Source organism: Buteo buteo, chromosome 20 (genome assembly GCF_964188355.1).
Source record: "Buteo buteo chromosome 20, bButBut1.hap1.1, whole genome shotgun sequence".
NCBI classification, from domain to species: Eukaryota; Metazoa; Chordata; class Aves; order Accipitriformes; family Accipitridae; genus Buteo; species Buteo buteo.
In genome coordinates, this window is record NC_134190.1 from 13,644,383 (window position 1) to 13,664,315 (window position 19,933).

Genomic DNA, 19,933 nt, shown 5'->3' on the forward strand with positions numbered 1-19,933 from the left:
CACTGATAAGAATATAAGCAGCCCACTGATGGCCGTGGCCCCTTTACAACCGGAAACGTTTGTCTTCACACCACGGGCAGGGTGCTCATCTCTGCCTAAAGAACGAGCCAGTTAATGATACAGATTGGCTTTTTAATCAGTATTTTGTCTGCCTCCAATTTCATACATACTTCTAGAAATCAAATTTTCCATTTCCAAATTCTTAAATTTCATTTTCACACTGAAGATACGGAGGGAAAAAAGGAACTATTCATCACTTTTCTTCCCTAAGCCACTCCGGTTCTTCCAGCATCTGCCAAAAGACAAAATCCTCAGCCCCGCTAATTTATGCCCGTGCTGCCGCATCGACACTAAATCCCGGGAGGCAGCTAAGCCCGGCTCAGCTGCCATACCCCGACATCCCATGGCACAGGATCAGCTCGGGCAGAAGCGGGGGGAACGCAGGCCACCTCCTCTGCCCTACATTTGTCACTTGCTGCTCGCACAAAGCATTATGGGATGTATGGTGGCAGACTCCGGCTATGCCTGTCCGCCGCCTCGCTGCTGCAGCATCAGGCTTGTGCTGGTCCCCAGCTCTCCCCCATTTCCCCCACTCCGTAGCCGGTCCCAACCCTTTGCCTCCTCGTGGGTTGGCCTCCTGCAAGGTGTGTATGTGCAGAGGCTGGGGCTTGAAAATCAGCCTCTCCCTGTCCCAACAGCCTATTGCAAACTGACACTTAGCCTGTGGCAACTGCAGAGCTCAGGCAGGCAAATAGGTGACAAAAGCCACCTTGGAAGGGGGTCAGCGCTGGCTGCACGCACCAAACGCTTCCCTCCGCACCACGTTGGTCTCTGCTTGTTGTGGCTGTGGGTTTGCTTAGTGCTCACTGGGGAGGGGGCTAAGGCTGCCAGCTGCTAAACCAGCAAAAACTATCACAGACCAGGAACACTGCAGGAAGGAAAATCTAGGCACCTCATAAAATATCTGCCAGGAGCCACACAGGTGGTGGTGAGATTCTGTGATTAGACACCTGCAGGTGATGGAGGTGGTTTGCCCCAGGCTGGCTTGATCAGGGGAGAGAAGCAGGCAATTTTAGGGCACAGTTCATCTGAGTTGCTTTAGATCTCTCTTTTGAGTGAGAAGCATCCCCTCCTGACTGATTTCCATTGACTCCAAGGGAGTTTACACAGCTTTGCAGACAGATTTATTCATGTAGGCAAATCCTTCTTCAAGTGTTCAGAGCCAGTTTCTCTGCTATGCTGGGACAGAGTTGGCTTCTGCAGCGGAGTCCCAGTGAAGGATCTGCTCTAACAAAGTTCCAGCCCAGCATGTCTCTTCCCACCAAGTAGGATTTTGGGCCTCCTTGCATGCTGAGCGTATGCTTAGGTGATCTGCTGGATCGAGGCAAGAGTCTCCCATTTTCTTCCCTGGTCTTAACCACACCAAGTGCAAGTTTCTTTTGTTGCTTCCGAGGCTGTCTACAGGTTTGCTCCTCGCTAGGGGAACTGGCCCTATTTCATCATGCTCTGACCTGTTCATTTTCTCATCTGGAGTCTTCTCCAAAGTGCTTGTAACTTTCCTTGGGATCCTAAGCCCTGCAGACCTTTGAAGGTAAGTCAGAGAGTTCCTTGCACATAAGCAGTTCTACGTATTTAACTCTTCTCTGTGAAATGCAGCTGCCATCTGCAGATCATGCTAAATCCTTGTTTAAGCTCAGAAGAGGAAAAACATTCACCTAGCAAGAAAAATGCTGGGTAAGCATTTTTATTTGCAATGCAGGTGTGAAGAGTGAGTGGAGCTGTGCAGAACCAGACCATCAAGTGTGAAATGAATTTCCTAATTACAGCACTGCAAGGCTATCAGAGCCCCTGCAAAATGGGAGGGGAAAGCGCTCCAGCAGCATATGGACCCTCCTGCGTTTCCTTTCACGAGCTCATCTTTTTTTCTGTGGCCGTGAAAACAGCACCCATTAGTCTGTCTTATTTGTCAGGTACAAGGCTAGAATGAGCATAAACCGCAGTGAGACACCGGATAGCAAACTAATGATAAAGCAAAGATACCATAGCAAAAAGCACTGCGTGTGTATAGGGTGCACATATATATATATATTGCTGCTCAGGTGAGATCCAAGCCCCAAGAGATACGGCTTAAAGGTATGTACTTCTATGCTCCTTGTTCTCCAGAAGTTAGGTTGCTCACAAGAGTTACTAGATCCTAAACCCTGATTTTTACCTCCCATTCTCTCCCCTCCAGTACAGTTTTAAGCCAGGAGTAATTCTGCTTCCTGGTAACTGAGGAGTTAAGAGGAGTTAAGATGTAAAGCACATAATTATGAACTGGGATGTCACAGAGAGAAGCAAATGTTTTCCAATTCCAAAATGCATTCTGCGCTTTTGCTCCTGCATGAACAGAGTGTGAATTTGATGGGTGAGAAAGCAGTTGACCATTAGTGTGTGTCAGTGAACCCTCTGTTGATGCCTCAGGACATGCCAGTTTTCTTGATTTGTCGTCCTTTTGCAGAGGAGTAAATGACTGCTTAAAAGAGCCAAATGAAGCCTCCCAGCCGCTGCAGTGAGGCTTTGTGATACCAGGCTGCTGCAACAGTAGCTGTGCTGCAGTCCCAGACTTTTGCGGGCCCGCTTTGTGTTGAGGCTTGGAGACTCATCGTATGTAAACTTCCCTCAGTGGCACTGGTGGCTGAAGGGGTCGTTTTCTCTCTCTATGCCATCAGGGCACTCAAGGAGCTGAAAAAATACTTCCTTTTTTTGTCATCGTTGGATCATTTTTCTCAGCTGGATCAGTCCTCTGATCCAGCTTGCTGTGCTACTGCTCCAATACTTGTGCTGGCACCATGGAGGGCAGCATCAGGCAAGCATGGGCAAGCAAGGACGGGAGAAGTGTCTCTGCTTACACTGTACAGTCACCATGACTGCAATTCTGTGGCCATCTAAACCAATTTTAGCTGAGGCTGCCCCAGTCCTGCTTTCTAGTGCTCATCTGATATGACGATGGGTCAGTTTGGGGAACCAAACTGGTCAAAAACTATTCCTGGGATGGGAATGTTTGTTTAGCTGTGATAGGAAACTGCTCCTGAAACCTCTAACCATGGCCAGTGCTCTCTTAACCTGAGGGCAGCTCAAAACACTTTGTCAAGTGTTGATCAGCCTGACTTATGGTCCCAGAAAACAGACAGGAAGAGAATCCAGGCTGGAACTTTTGAAAGAGTTGCAGAAAATGGGGGAATCAGACTGGTGAACTTGTATGAAAATCACAGTTTAAGAAATCTACAAGGGGACTGCACCAAATTCATGCTATGAATCTCATGATCCAAAGCCATATCAAGGCCAGCACCACCACCACCACCACCCCCAAAAACCCAGCCCATGTCTGAAAAAGCATCCATAAGCAAATGCAAAATGTAGATGCGTAAGCAATTCCACATCTCCAATAGCTGCCATGACAGTGTTAGCAGAACTGCTGTAGTAACTCCGCAGTGCCAGTTCCCTCAATACATCTTTTGGTACCAAGGCAGGCATTGCTCTGAGGAAATCCAGTTCCTGATTTCCAAAAGACTTAAGGTACGGTCTTTTTCCCTTGAGGAAAACCCTCTTCTTTTTTGTGGGGTTTCCCTGCCCAGGTGGGATGAGGCCAGGCATGCACATGGCACGGTGATTCTCCGATGGGCAGCTTGTCGTGATCCACTGCACAGTGTGTTGGACTAGAAATCGGGGCTGTTAAGTTTTGTGCCCAACTGGCACGGTGACTTTGTGCAAATCCCTTCTACTCTGCTTTATTTCACTCCTCTGCAGACTGGAAGAGTACAATAACCCTTACCTATGTCCCTGCAGCTGAATGAAACTCTGTGTAACACACACCTTGTAAGGACCTTTGTGAGCCCACGCTAAATTTCTGCTGTTATCAAATGAGCTATTTTTCTTTTATTGTTACATGAGTCATTGGAGGAACTTGTCTTAGATCTATCAGAGCATTTGAGACATGTGGGTTCATAGCTGCTGGACAGGAGGCACTAACATGGAGTGACTCATCGCTCCCCTCAGGGACAAGAAGAGGTTTACGCAGTCGACGGGTAATCATATTTTATATGCAGATAAACCGCTTCGCGGTGGAGAATCCCAAAGCAGCTTACAAACACTGACTCTGGTGCAGAAAAGCCAGCAGCTGTAGGGAGATCTGCAGGTACAATGGGCTATTCCGTACCTGTGACCTGACAGGGAAGGGAACAGGCGTGAAAGCCTAATGGAACTGAGCTTCTGAAAGGCTGAGAAGGCAAGAAAAAAAATGAGATAGTATTGAAAAAATGTTTTCCCTTCTATTGCTCAATTCAGTGCCTAGATCCCACATGATATACAACACACCTGACAGATCCTGCTATTTTTCCATCCTTGGGTCACCTAGCGGGACACAAGGCTGGGGTACGTAACACGCTCAGGGTATGTCGTGTGCTTGAACCAGCGTGGATGCCAGTCTGATTCTGACTTGAGGGCTGACTCGTCTGCTCAGGTTCCAAAGAGTTATGTTCTTAGCCATGGAAATCACTGATTCAACATGCAGTGCTGGCAGCCATGTAAACAAAGGTTTGACCAAGATTCAGGTTGCTCTGGGAGGGGAATGAAATTCCTTTTTTTGAAAGACGGTTTGCTATTGTCATGGTTATGGGACCTGCTGCACTTCTGGTCTCTTCCCCATCCAGACAGGTACTTTCCCTTTGCTGATGCCAGAATTTACATGAATCTTCTTTGCCTCCTTAGACCAGGACTTGGACTTAATATATTGTCTGTTACAGAGTCCCTTAGTCTGCAGGTCGGACTGGTCATGCCTGCACACAGCTTCTCCCTTTCTCAAGCATGCCAGCAAGTGCCTGCCTCTCAGTCTGGTTGTCCAAACAGCCGCTCTCTTTCATTACTTTTTAAAGTAATGCCATGGCCTTTCAATTTTTCCATTTGCAAGCAAAACTAGCTGGACAAAATCAGCTTTGATTATTTTGCTTCCTCCTCCCTGGACAAGGAGCGAAGCTAACAGGCCTGGCATTGTCCCTTAGCAGCCCTCGAGTCTTCGCTCAGAGGGGGCTTAGCTCAAGCCAGTCTTTTCTCTTGGCTTTTCCTTCCTGCTCTGTTGAATATAGTGGTTTAGCAGAAAGAGTAAATATCCCAGACAGTAGCTTAGTACCTGTACATTACCAGAGAGCACCCCAACATTGCCTGATCCATTAAGGATATGGCTGTCCAGGCCAGGCTCTCCAAGTTCATAGTACAGCTCTTGAACAGCATGATTTAGATCAGGGATGTATTTGGTTTCCTAGCAGAAGTATGTCAAGCAGCTACTGCTGCCACCTAATCAGTGTATCTGATGTTATTGATGATTACACAGAACATAACTTTCATAAACATCACTTCAGTGATCTGCCTCCAATCTCCAGAGTTAAAAAAATTTAAAATAATACTTACCACTAGTATCCAAAGATGGGTGTGTTGCCTATTTGCATGACAACAGAACAAACAGAATATTTACGCTGTCAGAACATACTACCCTAGGAAAACCTTATCAGTTCTTCTACTGTATTTTCAAAGTCAAAGTAGTGTCCCAACAGGCTTAAGCTGGGTCTTTGAAAAGTCTGCGTCCTGCCCTTGAACAGCAACTGAAAAATATCCTTGCCTGCTGCCTCTCAGAAAGCGTGAGAAACCATCTCCCTTTTCTGCTTGGTGTTTGAAAAAGCTGGTGCCAGGCGCTGTTGCTGCTGTTGTTAGAGTCCTGGGATGAATGGTGGCCTTCCCCAGGATGAAAGGCTTGTGTATGCATGAAGTCCTATAAAGGGATATTTGTTGTGTGTTTCTCGTGAGGCAAACACAAATCAGGTGAAAATGATCCCTAAATCCTGTAGAGTGCCATAAATGGGAAAATAGGAGAGAGAGAAGGACAAAGGAATTCATTGCATTTGGGAGTGATACCTTTCTTTAATAGATTCAGGGTCTGAGCCAGCCTTTACAGAAATCAATTGAAAAAACACCTGCTGGCTCCTGTGAGCTGGAGATAAAGCTTGTAATGATGAACTTCGCTCAGCCGTTGTCCAAAATGCTGCAGTTCGGGCTCCTGAGTTACTGCTGGATGCCATGCTCGCGTACCTGCCCCCCCACCCGTGCCAAGACGGGGAGGCTCCAGGCTGTAAAACCCGTGCAGCTCTGCCAGCACAGACCCGCTCCCCCCTGCAGGCCCCTGCCACCCACCTACCCTGCGCACCCCGAGTGACAAGGCCAGCACCAGCACAGCATCCCTGTGTCACCGCACCCCGCTTCTGCCACCTCTCCCCATCGCTGCAGTCCCAGCGGCAGGGATTCCTTAACCTACGAGGGGAAGAAAGGGCTGGAAACAAGTGGTTTCATCTCTGCTGCCGGTTCTAGCTTGGGGAGGATGCTTCCAGCTTTAATAAAGCAGAGGATCAAAGCCTTTGTGTGAATCCTGCCGTCAGGAGAGAGGTTGTGCCGCCGTACTGCCAGCACACCCGAGCCCTGCTGGGCTCCCCCAAACCCCGCTTTTCTCACTGCGAGCTCTTGGCATCCACATCTGCTCCCTCCAGCCCAACACGGGAGGGCAACTGATGCTGGGGAGACGGAATGCCTTCCAAACAGTCATTTTCTTTCCCAGCAAGCCAGAGATTTAATATACATATGAGTGATCTGGGGCCATGTTCTTTTTCAGCCTTCAAAATTGTATTTATTTTCTTTCCACTCTTCTGAAAGATGGGTATCAGAGGCACCTGAGAGCAGCCAAAGCAGCCGCCTGATAAGATCTTTACAATTCATTTGCACAACCATGCCTTTTGCAAAGGAAAAAAAGAAAGTGTTAACGAGTTGACAAGCACGCTCTTCCTTGCAGCGAGCAGCGCTGCCAGCCGCAATATTACTGCAGGGAGGAGAGAGCAGGGTGGTGGCAGAAGACCTTGAAAAAAATGCTTTGTTCAATCCGGTTACAAAGACTCCTGCTTCCTTAACGCACCAAATCCTAGCTGGCCGAGCAAGGCAATGGATTCAGTAGACTCCACTTGGTAAGGACGCAGGGCAGCGCGTCGCTATCGGGGTTTCAAGGATGAGTCCTTGGCGTGGAAAGAAATAATGTTTAACCAAGAAGGATCAAAGCAAAAAAAAAAAAGGAGTGTTTGCTAGGCACGTGGATTCTGTATACAGCGGTTCCAGATTCTGACCTGACAGCCGCAGATGATGGTCCAACAGTGGTTTTACCCTCTGACACTGCCATTTGCAACCAGATCCTCAAACGATGCAAATTTGCTCGATCTCAGTTCAGCCTGAACACGCGCGCATTCACACACACACACACACACACACACACACAAAATCCTGCTTAGGAAAGAAAGGACCAAGACCAGATTTCAAGAATAACTCAGACGAGCAAGTGAGTATTTTCTTTCATGCCTTGCTCTTTTGCATTTACTGAATTTGTTCCACATGAATGTAGAAACAGCTGCATCAGCACCAGCACTGAGGCTGGAGCCTTATTAATATTTATGCCTGGCGAGCGGAGCACACAGGAATCAAAATGCCTTCCTGTCATTGGTTTAGGGACCCCAGCATCCGTACAGCATCTTGCCATGTTTGGTGGCCAGGCAAGCGGATTTATTAGAAAGCGGATCAATTTCTCATCAGCACTCTCACCCGATCGCGGGAAAACTGCCCTTCGCCTCCTACCTGCTCTTTACTTCTCGTCGTTCAATAATTTCCCAATTAGGGGAACCATTTTTCATCTCTCTTTTGCACTTCTGTGGTTTATATTCTCATCTATTAAATACGGTTGGAGACATTATTAGATGCTTGAATTATTATTATTTGCTTATAGAAGGGCATACCCATAAGCCTTAGTATGAATGAGATGAAACAAGAAAATGCTGTGACAGATCCAGCATGTGCTTGGGGGGGGCGGACAGACACCGAGTTCACGACCCATGGTGCTATGCACGTGAACGGTGTTGCGGGGTGCCAGTGTGAGCCTCAGAGCCTCCTTTGGGACTTCTTACTGCTGTAATTTTTTGCTGACAACGTGCCGCAGTGAGAGCCCTTAATCTGAGGCTGGGGGGTTCCTTTCCGAGAGGGCCGAGCGGGGTTCTGGCCGACAGCCTTGCTCCAGCTTTTGTGTCATGAGAGCAATCCTTAGCTTGTCTAATAACGAGTAACTGGTGAGCAGGCAAGTGCTCTCAGGAAATCTGAAACATCCACATATTTTTAACTATTTGATAGAAACAGTGGCGTATAGCAGCAGTAAAAGAGAAAAAAATAATCCCGTGATTTGGTTGAAACCGGTTGTGGGGAGGATGTGTAGCAGTCCAAATAGCTGCACCGGCAGCCCCTGGCTTCACCCCTGCTGAGGCCAGGGACACCCCAAGATGGGCAGCACCGGGGGGGCCGTGGGGCAGCAGTGGCAGCACCGGAGGGTGCCCCTGCTCCGCTGGGGTGCTGTCCGGGTGGGCATGGGGGCTGCAGATACAGCACGGCCACGGTCCGGGCCTCAGCCACCGGGGCTTGTTGGGTGACCAGAGCCCAGCTAGCAGCTGGGCTAGTATGGGGCCACCGCTGATGGTGTGGCCACTCTCGCTGCCCAGTCCTGGGCTACCCTGGGCATGTCTCATTGGGCACACGCTGCCATCAGTCCTGGGTACTGTGGCCTGAAGACAGCTTGGCTTTGATGAGCTCTGGGTTTCAGCGTTACACCGACGGGCAGACAGCCACTGCCGTGCTGGCCGGGCAGCTGTGGGCAGAGGGAGGAGGGTTGGCCTTTGCTGCTCCCACGAACATGTCCTCAGCGTTGACTTGCTGCAGTTTTCTGCTGCCTCCCTGTTATCTTCCTTTAGGATGTCACAGCTTTCCGTGCCAGTGTTGGCTCTCCCCTGTCCTTGAGCTACTGATGATCGTATTCCTAGAATCCTGTCTCTCCCTGCATTTATACCTTCTCTTATCGGGCGTGGTGCTGCACTGCTGGCTTTCCCATAGCTTAGCAATTTTCTCGAGAGCCTGGGCTGAGGCTGTGCAGCCAGGCCATGTTAGAGCCAGGGCTGTTGTTGGGGGCAAGGCTACCGAGGGTCACAGCACACAGCCACGGCTGCTGCCAGCCTTGTCCTGCTGCTTGTCCTTTCCCACCAGCTGGCAGAAGTGGGTCCAGCCACTAGCATAACCTGCAAGCAACCGGTGTGCTAAACCACAAAGACACACAGAAATGGAGATCTCCAACAAAAGTTTTATTTGCATAGAAACAAAACGTTCCCTCTCTGTGGGCACCACCCCGAATTCCTCCCAAATGTACCCAGGGTCCTCCCAGCCTGCCCCTCCCTGGCCCTCCTCCAAGTTACAATGATGCACTCTGAGGGGCAAAATGGTGGGTTGCCCTAAATGAGCTAATGAGCCACCCTGGGTGCAGGTCATCTACTGCCTAGCCTGGTCTGTGGCGTAGGACCTTGACTTGTGAGAGTCCGAACTTCTTTCTCATTTTTATATACTGCAGTATCCCACCCTTCAAATCATGTGAAGCTTAGGTGCCACTCCTGGGGGTTTGGGCATAACTTTAAGGTCTTTAAATCATTCACATCCTTCTGAGAGGAGCCTCAGACAAGGACATGACCCATGAAATGAGATGCTGAGCCGCCGGATGGGTGCATGTTTTCTGAAAGAAAGAGCAAGTTTCTCTTTAGGAAAAGCCTTCTAATGACCCACAAACGGTGCTGCAGTACATCACACGCATGCACGCATTTCCCATTATAAAGTAAAATGACCGAGTCCTTCCCTTGGGCTTTTGTTTGCTGGCTTTTGCAGCCTTCTGCATCCTGCAAGGGCGTTGGGACTTTCATCAGCGACCACTTCAGTAGCTTAAGAGGGAGGCTCTGACCGTGATCACACCCAACCTTGTAGCTGGGAGGATGGGAACCACGAAAGCCAGTGGGGAGAGGATACCTTTGGTAAAACCGGGTAGTTCCTCTGAGCTTCCTTCACCAAACTCTTGACTGAGGTCATGTTATTCCTCCTCTCTTCCACCCAGCGTAACAACCTTGGGGGCCGGCATTTCTGTGCTCCTCCGGCCGCGCTGCTTTTACACCCTGGGAAATCAGCCGGGCGAGTGAAAACGTTGCAGGCTTTTTTTTTTTTTTTGTTCCTTTCTTTTTTGTGCAGCTCGTTTCTGCCGGGGGGGCTGGGGGGGGTTGCCGGGGAGACTGGGGATGGAGGAATCCAGCCAGGGCCGGCCCCGGGGCTGGGCAGGGGCTGCGCGGACAGACACAGCGATGTGAGGCAAATACAGAGAGGGGAGAGAGGGGGACCGGCTCCTAACAGCTGAACGGTTCGTTTCCCTGCAAGCCATTCGCAATAAGCTACGCTGAACCTTTGGGAAACTCTCCGTTTCAAATGCTCACCTTCGGATTAAGCTGGACCTTGTCTGAAGTCTCCCGAAGTGATCTGAACGGCTGCTGTTCGCCTCGAAAGGGGCTTGTCTAGGGGCTGCAGAAAAGCTAGACCTTGATTTCCTCCCTCATCCCTCAGTAATGCAGCTATTTATTGTCGAAATAAACATTTCGAGTTGTTTTTTTTTCTTCCAGTCTCAACAAGTTCTCTACAGAAGATATACTTGACCACCCACCCCCTTCAAAATTGTGAATTAATTTATTTTAAGATAAAGCAGTTGGGCTGGGTTTCTTTCCTCCGGTGTTAATCTGTTTTCCTTGAATTGGATTTTAAAATGGCTTCCTTTGAAGCCTCAACCTGTTAGGAATGAGCTTAACATAGGTATGGAGGATGTGTGAAACCAGCTACTCCCTTTCGCGCTGAAATGTCAATATTTCTTCTAGTAAATTACTAATGTGCAGTGCACGGTATGCAGAATACTTGGAAATAATAGTAGCGAGCAGTCACGGTACCTGTATTTTGCACCAGCTCTGCTGTAACCGAGTTTTGCTGCGACAGTGTTTTCAGGAGCACACCCACCGCAGCCATGGGAAAGACTGGCATCACTTTGAATCGTTACCTGAAGCGGTCAGTGGTCCACTGGAGTTGCTAATCCGCAAGTTATTTTTAAACAAGTAATTATAGATGTGGATGTTGATTATGCAGTTAACATGCCACAAAAAATGTTCGCTTGGAATTAAAGCTACACATTGTTTGCAAAGTGTAGTCAACCAAATAATTAAATTGCTCCTGGCTTAGACCAGTAAAAACAGCTTACACAGGGAGTGCAAGTGATCAGATTTATTTTTCTCAAAATCACTGTGGAAGAGACAAACCTGAGAGTGTATTTTCTAGCATCCCCTTTTGGAGCTGGGATGCTTCTCCCCGTAAGGCGAACAAAAGAAAGGTGTGGATGTTTTGGCATATCAATCAGAGGAAACCGCGTTGCTCCGCAGATCGCCTTGGAAGAACGTAAAATCAGATCTAGAGTGATCCATAGGCGGGGTTATCGATCCGCATAAAAGGGGTAAGAAAGATTAGGGGGATCGGCACATGGACAGAACAAAGGAAAGAGTGTAGTGAAGAAATACAGGTTGGAAACGGCGACGAACTTGGATCCGCACCTCTAGAACGGCTGTCGCCTTCATCTAGCGGGTCACTAAACCCGGGTTTGGCGGGGTACCGCCCGGCGCTGCCTGCGGGGAGCCCGCCTGCGCTCGCCGGGGCTCCGGGCAGCCCCTCGGGGCAGCCGCCCCCTCCCACCGCCGCCCCCACTGAACCAAACCGGTCCGAAACGGGCGGTACCGGTGCGGAACCGACACGCCGCGCTGACCGCACCAAAGGGCAGCGGGCGCGGAGCGTGCCGCCCTTCCGTGCTCTTCCTCCCCCCGGCCTCCTCCTCCTCCTCCCCTGCGGGAAAGCATCTCCGGGGCGCACATGTTCAGCCCTCCCTTGCTCCCCCCCCCCGCCCTTTCCAGCCCCTTTCCTTTCTTCATCCCTCAGCATGTGTAAATCCGCAACGAAGCGACAAAGTGCTGCGAGTGTGCAAGACCCGGTTGCTGCAGAACGAAGGGAAAATACCCCCCTCTCCCCCCCCCAAAGCCCCCGGGCCCTGTGCGGCAGCACCGGCGTTGTCTTTTGTCTGGCTGAGGGTCGCCGGTGGCCGCAGCCGAAGGGGGGGCAGCGGGGAGCCGGTCGCTTGGCTGGAGAGCGGCTCCTGGCTCAGCTACGGGAACTAAATCCGACTTTTTTAGGCGGAGAAAGAAAAGCCGAGCTCGGCACCCGGGGAGCGGCCGGCGGGGGTGGCTCGGGGGGCGGCTGGGTATAGGGCAGGGTGGGCAGAGGAGAGGTTACACGGCACAGCCCGTGCTGTGGGGGGGAAATCCACCCGCGTCCTGCCGGGGGTAGACGAACCGGGTCAGGGCGCGGGGGTCCTGACCGCCGGGGCGGGCTTGTGCAGGCAGGGGAGCGGCAATCACCGGCGCTTGGTGCTGCCGGTGGGGGCGAGGTGCCCCCGCGGGGAGGGGAGTCTCCCGCCGGCACCGTGTGAACGGAGACACCGGCGGGGGGGTGGGGGCAGCCGCCGGGCTCCCCCCCTCCCCCGCGGCAACGCCCGCTGCTGCGGCAGGGAAAGCTGCACGTCTCGGGGAACAAAAGGCTGCGGCGGCCGCGGGAGGGCGGAGGGACGGCGGCCGCCGGCAGCGGGGCCGCTTCACACACGTAGCCGGCCCAGGACGGCCGCCCCACCGCCGGGCTCCGCGCCTTTGTCCCCGCTGTCAGCGGCGAACCGGGGCGGCTGCAGCGGCGGGCGGTGGCGGCACCGGTGCGCCGCGGCCGCTCCCAGGGAGCCACGCCCCTCCCATGGCCCCGCCCCCCAGGGCCCCGCCCCGCCTCCCGCTGCGGGAGACAATGCCGCAGCCACGCCCCGCCCCCGCGCGCCCATTGGCTCCGCGGCGGCCCCGCATGACGTCACCGGCGGGGCGGGGCGCGGCGCCCGATTTAAGGGGCGGCGCGGGGCGCGGCCGCCGCAGCGGCGAGTGCGGGAGCGGGCGGAGAAGGCGGCGGCAGCGGCGGCGGGAGCAGCGTCGGACACCGGCACCATGCGTGAGATCGTGCACATCCAGGCCGGGCAGTGCGGCAACCAGATCGGCGCCAAGGTACGGGCCGGCGCCCCTGGTCGTCTGCCCGGGGCGGTGCCCCCTCCGCCGGGCTCCGCGTGTCCCGCGGAGAACGGTGGCGGTAGGACCCTCCTTCCCGCTGCGGAGCACCGACGGGCTCGCCCCGCCGCCGCCGCCGGAGGGTGTGTGCGGGGCGGCTCCCGGCTGTCGCCCCGCGGGGGAACGCGGGGGGCTTCTGCGGCGCGCCCTCGGTGGGGGGGGGTGGGGAGGGCTGCCCTGCCGTCCCTCCGCCCCCCGCCGGCTGCAGGGGTCGCGGGCGGGCGGGGGAAGGGGGCGCCGAGCCGGTGCCACACCCCTCCCGTCGGTGGCGGGGGGGTGTGGGGGGGGCGGTGAGGGGCGCGGTAGCGGCCGCGTCTGGCGGGGGCGGCCCCCACGCGCGGCGAATCCCCGCGCGCCACGTCGCGGGGCTTCGGCCAGGGGGCGCGGGCGGGGCGTGGCGGCGCTGACCCCCCCCCCCCGTCCGTCTGTCCGTCCTTCCCCCCGGTCCCCGCAGTTCTGGGAGGTCATCAGCGACGAGCATGGCATCGACCCCACGGGCAGCTACCACGGGGACAGCGACCTGCAGCTGGAGAGGATCAACGTCTACTACAATGAAGCCACCGGTAACGCCCCTCCGTAACGAGCTTCCCGGCCCGGGGCGTGGGGAGGGGGGGCTGCCACGGGTGTCCCCAGCACATCCTGCCGTGGGAGTTGTGCCTCAGTCCTCCCCGCGATGGGCGATGTCCCGGCACAGCTGAAATGGCGGTTTTGCATTCCCATCCCCAGCTACCTCCCTGTGGACTCCCTCATCCCTTCCTTGTCCTGGGCAGCAAATTGTGGGGAGGGGGAAGGGAGCATGGCAGGGCTCCTGTGACACTGGTGCTGGTTCCTCCCACAGGTAACAAGTATGTCCCCCGTGCCATCCTGGTGGACCTGGAGCCTGGCACGATGGACTCCGTGCGCTCCGGCCCCTTTGGACAGATCTTCCGGCCTGACAACTTTGTCTTTGGTGAGTGAGCGTGGGATGGAGGAGTCCCGGAGTGGGAGCTCCCCGCACGGAAAAGGCTCGGAGAGAGCAGGCGAGGGACCCTGCGGGTCCTGAATCCCGATAGCCCCGTGGGGGTGGAAGTGAGGGGGGAATCCCACGGGGCAGGAGAAGAGGCGTCGTCTCTGTTCCTCCCAAGGGCGCTAACGCGGCACCTTGCTTCTGGTCTGCCCTCCAGGTCAGAGCGGGGCTGGCAACAACTGGGCCAAGGGGCACTACACGGAAGGCGCCGAGCTGGTGGACTCCGTCTTGGACGTGGTGAGGAAGGAGTCGGAGAGCTGCGACTGCCTCCAGGGCTTCCAGTTGACCCACTCGTTGGGCGGCGGCACGGGCTCTGGGATGGGCACCCTCCTCATCAGCAAGATCCGGGAGGAGTACCCCGACCGCATCATGAACACCTTCAGCGTCATGCCCTCCCCCAAGGTGTCGGACACGGTGGTGGAGCCCTACAATGCCACCCTCTCTGTGCACCAGCTGGTGGAGAACACGGACGAGACCTACTGCATTGACAACGAGGCCCTGTATGACATTTGCTTCCGCACCCTGAAGCTGACCACTCCCACGTACGGGGACCTCAACCACCTGGTGTCGGCCACCATGAGCGGCGTGACCACCTGCCTTCGCTTCCCCGGCCAGCTGAACGCCGACCTGCGCAAGCTGGCGGTCAACATGGTGCCTTTCCCCCGGCTGCACTTCTTCATGCCGGGCTTCGCCCCTCTCACCAGCCGCGGCAGCCAGCAGTACCGAGCCCTGACGGTGCCCGAGCTGACGCAGCAGATGTTCGACTCCAAGAACATGATGGCCGCCTGCGATCCCCGCCACGGCCGCTACCTGACGGTGGCCGCCATCTTCCGGGGCCGCATGTCCATGAAGGAGGTGGACGAGCAGATGCTCAACGTGCAGAACAAGAACAGCAGCTACTTTGTGGAGTGGATCCCCAACAACGTGAAGACGGCCGTCTGCGACATCCCCCCGCGCGGCCTCAAGATGTCCGCCACCTTCATCGGCAACAGCACGGCTATTCAGGAGCTCTTCAAGAGGATCTCGGAGCAGTTCACGGCCATGTTCCGGCGCAAGGCTTTCTTGCACTGGTACACCGGCGAGGGCATGGATGAAATGGAGTTCACGGAGGCCGAGAGCAACATGAATGACCTGGTCTCCGAATACCAGCAATACCAGGATGCCACTGCTGATGAGCAGGGGGAATTTGAAGAGGAAGGAGAGGAAGATGAGGCGTAAAGTTGAAATGGGTAGGAGTTAAGTATAGTCTGAGCAGGCAAGTGTTCATTGAGAGGAGGAATCTGTGCAGTTGTGCTGAAGCATGCATTTTTTAATTTGGTGCTCTCCACTGTTGCTTCTGTCAGCAGTTTTGTATCCTTGACTGTCCAATGTAACAGTAGTTGCAAAAATACTTCAGAGTCTTCTGTTGAAATGGTTAACTTCTCAAACATAAAGGCTTTTTGTGTCCTAAACTGTCTCCTCTGCCTTATTTCTGTCTAGATTAAGAAAATAACTCTTGTGTAGTTTTCTGTAGCTTCCCTTCTCAGTTTAATCCTTAATCTCAATGAAAAGGTAAACTCAATAAAACAAGATTTCTCAGGCAGTGAATTTAGCAGTATGAGGAAACTGCAGTTGCTCAGCTTCAGATGGTAGCTAATTTATGGAAACTGGGGGTTCACTGTTAGACACTTGTGTCCAACAGCTAATCTATTGTTGGGAAGAAAGCTGCCTCAGCTAATAGAAACAAGACACTGCACTTGAGAATCCTGCAACTCCTATTTATGGACATACATAGTAGTGAGGTCAGTGAGAAGGTATTGAATTCCACATTACAAGATGTCAAAACTGATTTGACAGGATAGCTGCAGGCTTACCCACTGCCATTCAGCAGCTCTTACTTAACTTCTTCCAGGGCATATCTTACATGCGTATGGGTGGCTGCCTGTGATTTGACTTGATCCTGAGCTGTCTTATCTTCCCCCAACCCTTCTCTCTAAATATAAAAAGTCCATGTTGAGAAGCATGGGTCTGTACTAGCAGACAACTTGAAGCTGATTAAAAAGCTGAACTTTCTCTTCAGGTGTAACATTATTGAGTGTTTCCCAAAAATAGCCACTAAGCTGCCCTTAACTGTAAAGGGATTGACTCTTCAGGGCAATCAATTCCCTTCAGGAGATAAGAGGTGATGGGCAGATTTCTAGATAACATGGCTCAAAAGGCTGCCCAGAGCATACATACAATCTTGGAGCAGTCACCTATAGATCCTCTGACAATAGCTGTCTCCTGCCTCCAAGTTATGTGCTTACAGGGCTGCTGTTTGATGCTCTTGGTCCCTGCAGCAAGAAATGGACCCTCTACCCAGGCAGGTGAGAGCAGTGCAGCAGCACCCTGTTGTGCATCTGTGTAAAGGTAAGCGTGGTTTCCTTACAGTGACGGGGGGGGGATTTATGTTGCCGTACGCTTAAAGGATGCAAGAACCCCAAGTGAGTCTACAATGCAGTCGTCAGTAGTTATAGGGTCTATGAGACTTTTCTTACTCCTACAAAATGAGTAAAATCCCCCATGGAGTATAGCAGTTACCCAATATGTAAGCTGAGTCCTTAGTTCACCTAAACACCACTTAGGGGAGTGTTCCTGTACTAAAAAAAGTGTTGCTTTGAGAACTGCTACCAATGCTACAGTTACTGTGGTCCTTACTACTCTGAAAGAGCTGGTATCCACATGTGTGCAACCTCTTTTGTGATCCTTTAATGAAATGCTTGCAAGGCATTACTGGAATAAGGACTTAAAAGGTTGCTGCTGTGCATAAGTAATATCTTGCCTGTTTTGGCCTTGTTAATTGACTCCACTGCCTGCAGACACTGCTCTGAGTGTACCCTGTTCCTCCGCTGATGGGCCTATTAACCTGGTATGCAGGACAACAGGCACTTGCTAAAGCTTTTCTCTCATCTATATGCTTCATTTCTGGTGTACACCCTGTGAAGAGGAGCGAGAAGCACTTAAACTGCCTGAACTGCCAGTAAACAAATACAACCATATATACCCACAGTAGTACTTGTGTTTCTTTGCACTTGAGCAGTTCTAGGATTAAGCATTAAACAAATTGAGGTTATTTTAGTAACTTGAGTTAATACATGCTGCCCCAGGCCCTTTGGGGAAATAACAGCTTATCTGGTTGTCACAGTAACCTTCCCTTGAAATTACCTAGCTGGGTTGCACTTGAAACTGTTTATCATATAGCTTTGTTTGTAAAGCTGAGATGGGCAGCCAGCAAACGAATTTAAACAAAGTTTACCTAAAAGATGAGAACCTGGTCTTTGGTAGTAAAGATCTTCCTTTTTGCCATGGAACTGTAGCAGGTTTCACTAGTGTTCAGCACGTCTAGCTTCTAATTCTTAGTGTAATTACACTCTGTCTCTAGCTAACCCTTAAATATAGCTACCCAAGTGACACATTTCACTACAGCTCCCTTACTACAAAGTAGGACACCATCCTACATTGCTTGCTGTTGTTTGTATTCTGTTTTTTCTAGAGGAAGAGAAACCTTAAATAGAGATACTCTAGGCAGAAACATGTCCTTTCATAAATCCTACACAGCTTATTTGCCAGTCATAATTATTAAAAAAAAATAAACCACCATTTCAGTAGGAGTTGAGAGAAATACAGGGAAAGGGTGTACTGGAAGATTTAGAGGGGAGGTTGAAAACTCCTTGGTAGGAACTGTAGGTCAACTATAAGGGAGGATGAGTCTTGTATGGGGCCTGGGGGCTGCAGTACCGTTTTTTTTCTTCTGTTGGATCTTTGAGCTTTAGCTGTATCAATCATCCAGGGGACCATTCACTATAAAACCTGGAGACTGACTGCTGTATAGCAAACAACAAGCAGATGTCTTTGCAAATGCTCATGGTTGCACTTCTATTTCACAAAGAAAGCAGAAGCACTGAAAGGATTTCAGATTAGGTAATCTGACTGCCTTAACCTCTGTTGGGTATTGATTTGTATTGGTCCACGTGATGAACGACACCTCTAAGGCTAAAGGTCTTGCATGAGGCATCCTGTCTGGAAGAAATGAGGATAGATAGTACAGACTTAGTGATGTGCAGCTTAAGCCACTTACAATGCCTTATTTGTGTGGAGATAGAAGTTAATAATATCAAGCAATGTATTTTTGTTTCAGTATGTCAGTGGTGGCCTGCAGGGAAGCATTCTCCTCTGTTGATAGTTAGAGCTGATGGTGTTGGGGAAGGGAACAATCTCCTTTTTTTGTTCCATTTATTAAATGTGTGGCATTTTTAAGCACATTAGCAGAATGTCTTGACGAATGCAAACAACTCAATGTTTGTCTGCTGGTAGCTGGAAGATGGTAAAGCCAAATAAGGCTGTAGAAGCAGCTAGGTACTATGTAGGTTTAATTTAAATAGAAATGGAATGAGGTGTGGTAGCACTGAGATGCCATCTCTCCTAATTTCCCTTCCCTGTTTAGTTCTATGACCTCAGTCTAAGCCATTGTACCAACAGTGTTGTGGGAGGATAGTCCAATATGTGGTCTGGTTCTTCAAAACACTTAAGTATCTGTTGAGAACATAGGCCTACAGCTGTTTACCAACAGATGTTTTCCAGTCTGTCAAGTGAGAGCAATAACAATTCTCCTCTTCCCAACATATGTGAGGTGCCTATATACATCAGAAATTGGGTTGCACTGAATATACAATGGTCCCAGTGATGTGATAATCTAAGAATCAAACGTGAGGTGTATCTTTCCAGAAGGTATGAGGTAAAGAACACAGTAAACCAAAGTAGCAATAGGATTTATAACCTAAAGAAAGAAGGGAATCCAGATCTTTGGTCTCTTCTCCAGCCAATTCTCTGCAAAATGGGGCAAAACCCTAATCTTCTCTGCAGGGAAATCTTCTCATGGATATTATCACATGCTACATACTTCAAAAGAGTATAGCACTAGTAAGTCCTTGTAGGTATCTGTGCAAATATTATGTGCTTAAAGAAACTGATGGACTGACAGAGTCCTTACTGGACAGTGCTGTGATGCACTACTGCAAACCACAGCTCTGATGCAGGAGGGACAAATTTTCTTACCTCACCAAGAAGAGCTGGGGCATCTAGCAATACTCTCTGCACCAGAAAGGGTCCCCCCCCCTCGCTTCCTTTGTCCTTTGCCCCTTCCTGTAAGCTCCATAGCAGTTATGTGTAAAATCAGGATGAACCCTGGTAGTGGATTTGAGTAGGGCAAGTTTCATGGTTGTTCCATTGAAATCGCTTTTCAAAAAAAAAAAAAAACCAACAAACCAATCCCACACCTCATTGTGTTACTACATTTTTTTTTTAAGAAGCACTGTTATACTATTAAATTGTGCTTTGCAGTGGGAAGCACTTTAGTTATTGCTTTCTGTTTAATGAGGCCCAATATTTTTGTTTGCTAAAGCTATGAGGAGATAAAATCCTCTCTGGAGAAATCACGTGGCTACCACCTGTATTTGGTACACACTTTTTCTCCCAAGGGATGTTATATTACTTTTCCATTCCACATTAAAGCATAGTGAACGTATACTTTTAGGGACCGTTCAGATGTGGTAGCCTGTGTCAGAACTATAGGTAATGCCGTTCCCCTGAACCTGCTCATTGCAGGGGAGGCCCTGTTTTCTCATTTACAAATAATCCCCTTCTCAATCTTCCCGTGTATTTTTCAGCTGCTTCTACGTTTCTACAGAACAAAGCTCGTGACTCTTTTGATGTGTTATATGTGCCTGAGGCAATCCAACTAAGGTTATTTTTCCCCCTTTCT

The 19,933-nt window shown here is 51.1% G+C and overlaps 1 protein-coding gene across 1 annotated transcript; it reads left to right on the plus strand.

The window, feature by feature from the left end:
- The first annotated feature begins 12,958 nt into the window (after nucleotides 1-12,958).
- LOC142042472 (tubulin beta-2 chain) lies at nucleotides 12,959-15,605 on the plus strand. Its single transcript, XM_075052438.1, has 4 exons — nucleotides 12,959-13,088; nucleotides 13,603-13,711; nucleotides 13,987-14,097; nucleotides 14,312-15,605. Exons 1-4 carry the CDS (start codon nucleotides 13,032-13,034, stop codon nucleotides 15,370-15,372), a joined length of 1,338 nt encoding a protein of 445 aa, XP_074908539.1. The 5' UTR covers nucleotides 12,959-13,031; the 3' UTR covers nucleotides 15,373-15,605.
- Nucleotides 15,606-19,933: the final 4,328 nt, after the last annotated feature.

What these genes read in the sequence shown, in the direction of transcription:
- LOC142042472 (XM_075052438.1), top strand. Translation starts at nt 13,032, where the DNA reads ATGCGTGAGATCGTGCACATCCAGGCCGGGCAGTGCGGCAACCAGATC. An exon ending in GCAACCAGATCGGCGCCAAG is followed by an intron (nt 13,089 to 13,602) that starts GTACGGGCCGGC and finishes CGGTCCCCGCAG; the next exon opens with TTCTGGGAGGTCATCAGCGA. An exon ending in CTACTACAATGAAGCCACCG is followed by an intron (nt 13,712 to 13,986) that starts GTAACGCCCCTC and finishes TTCCTCCCACAG; the next exon opens with GTAACAAGTATGTCCCCCGT.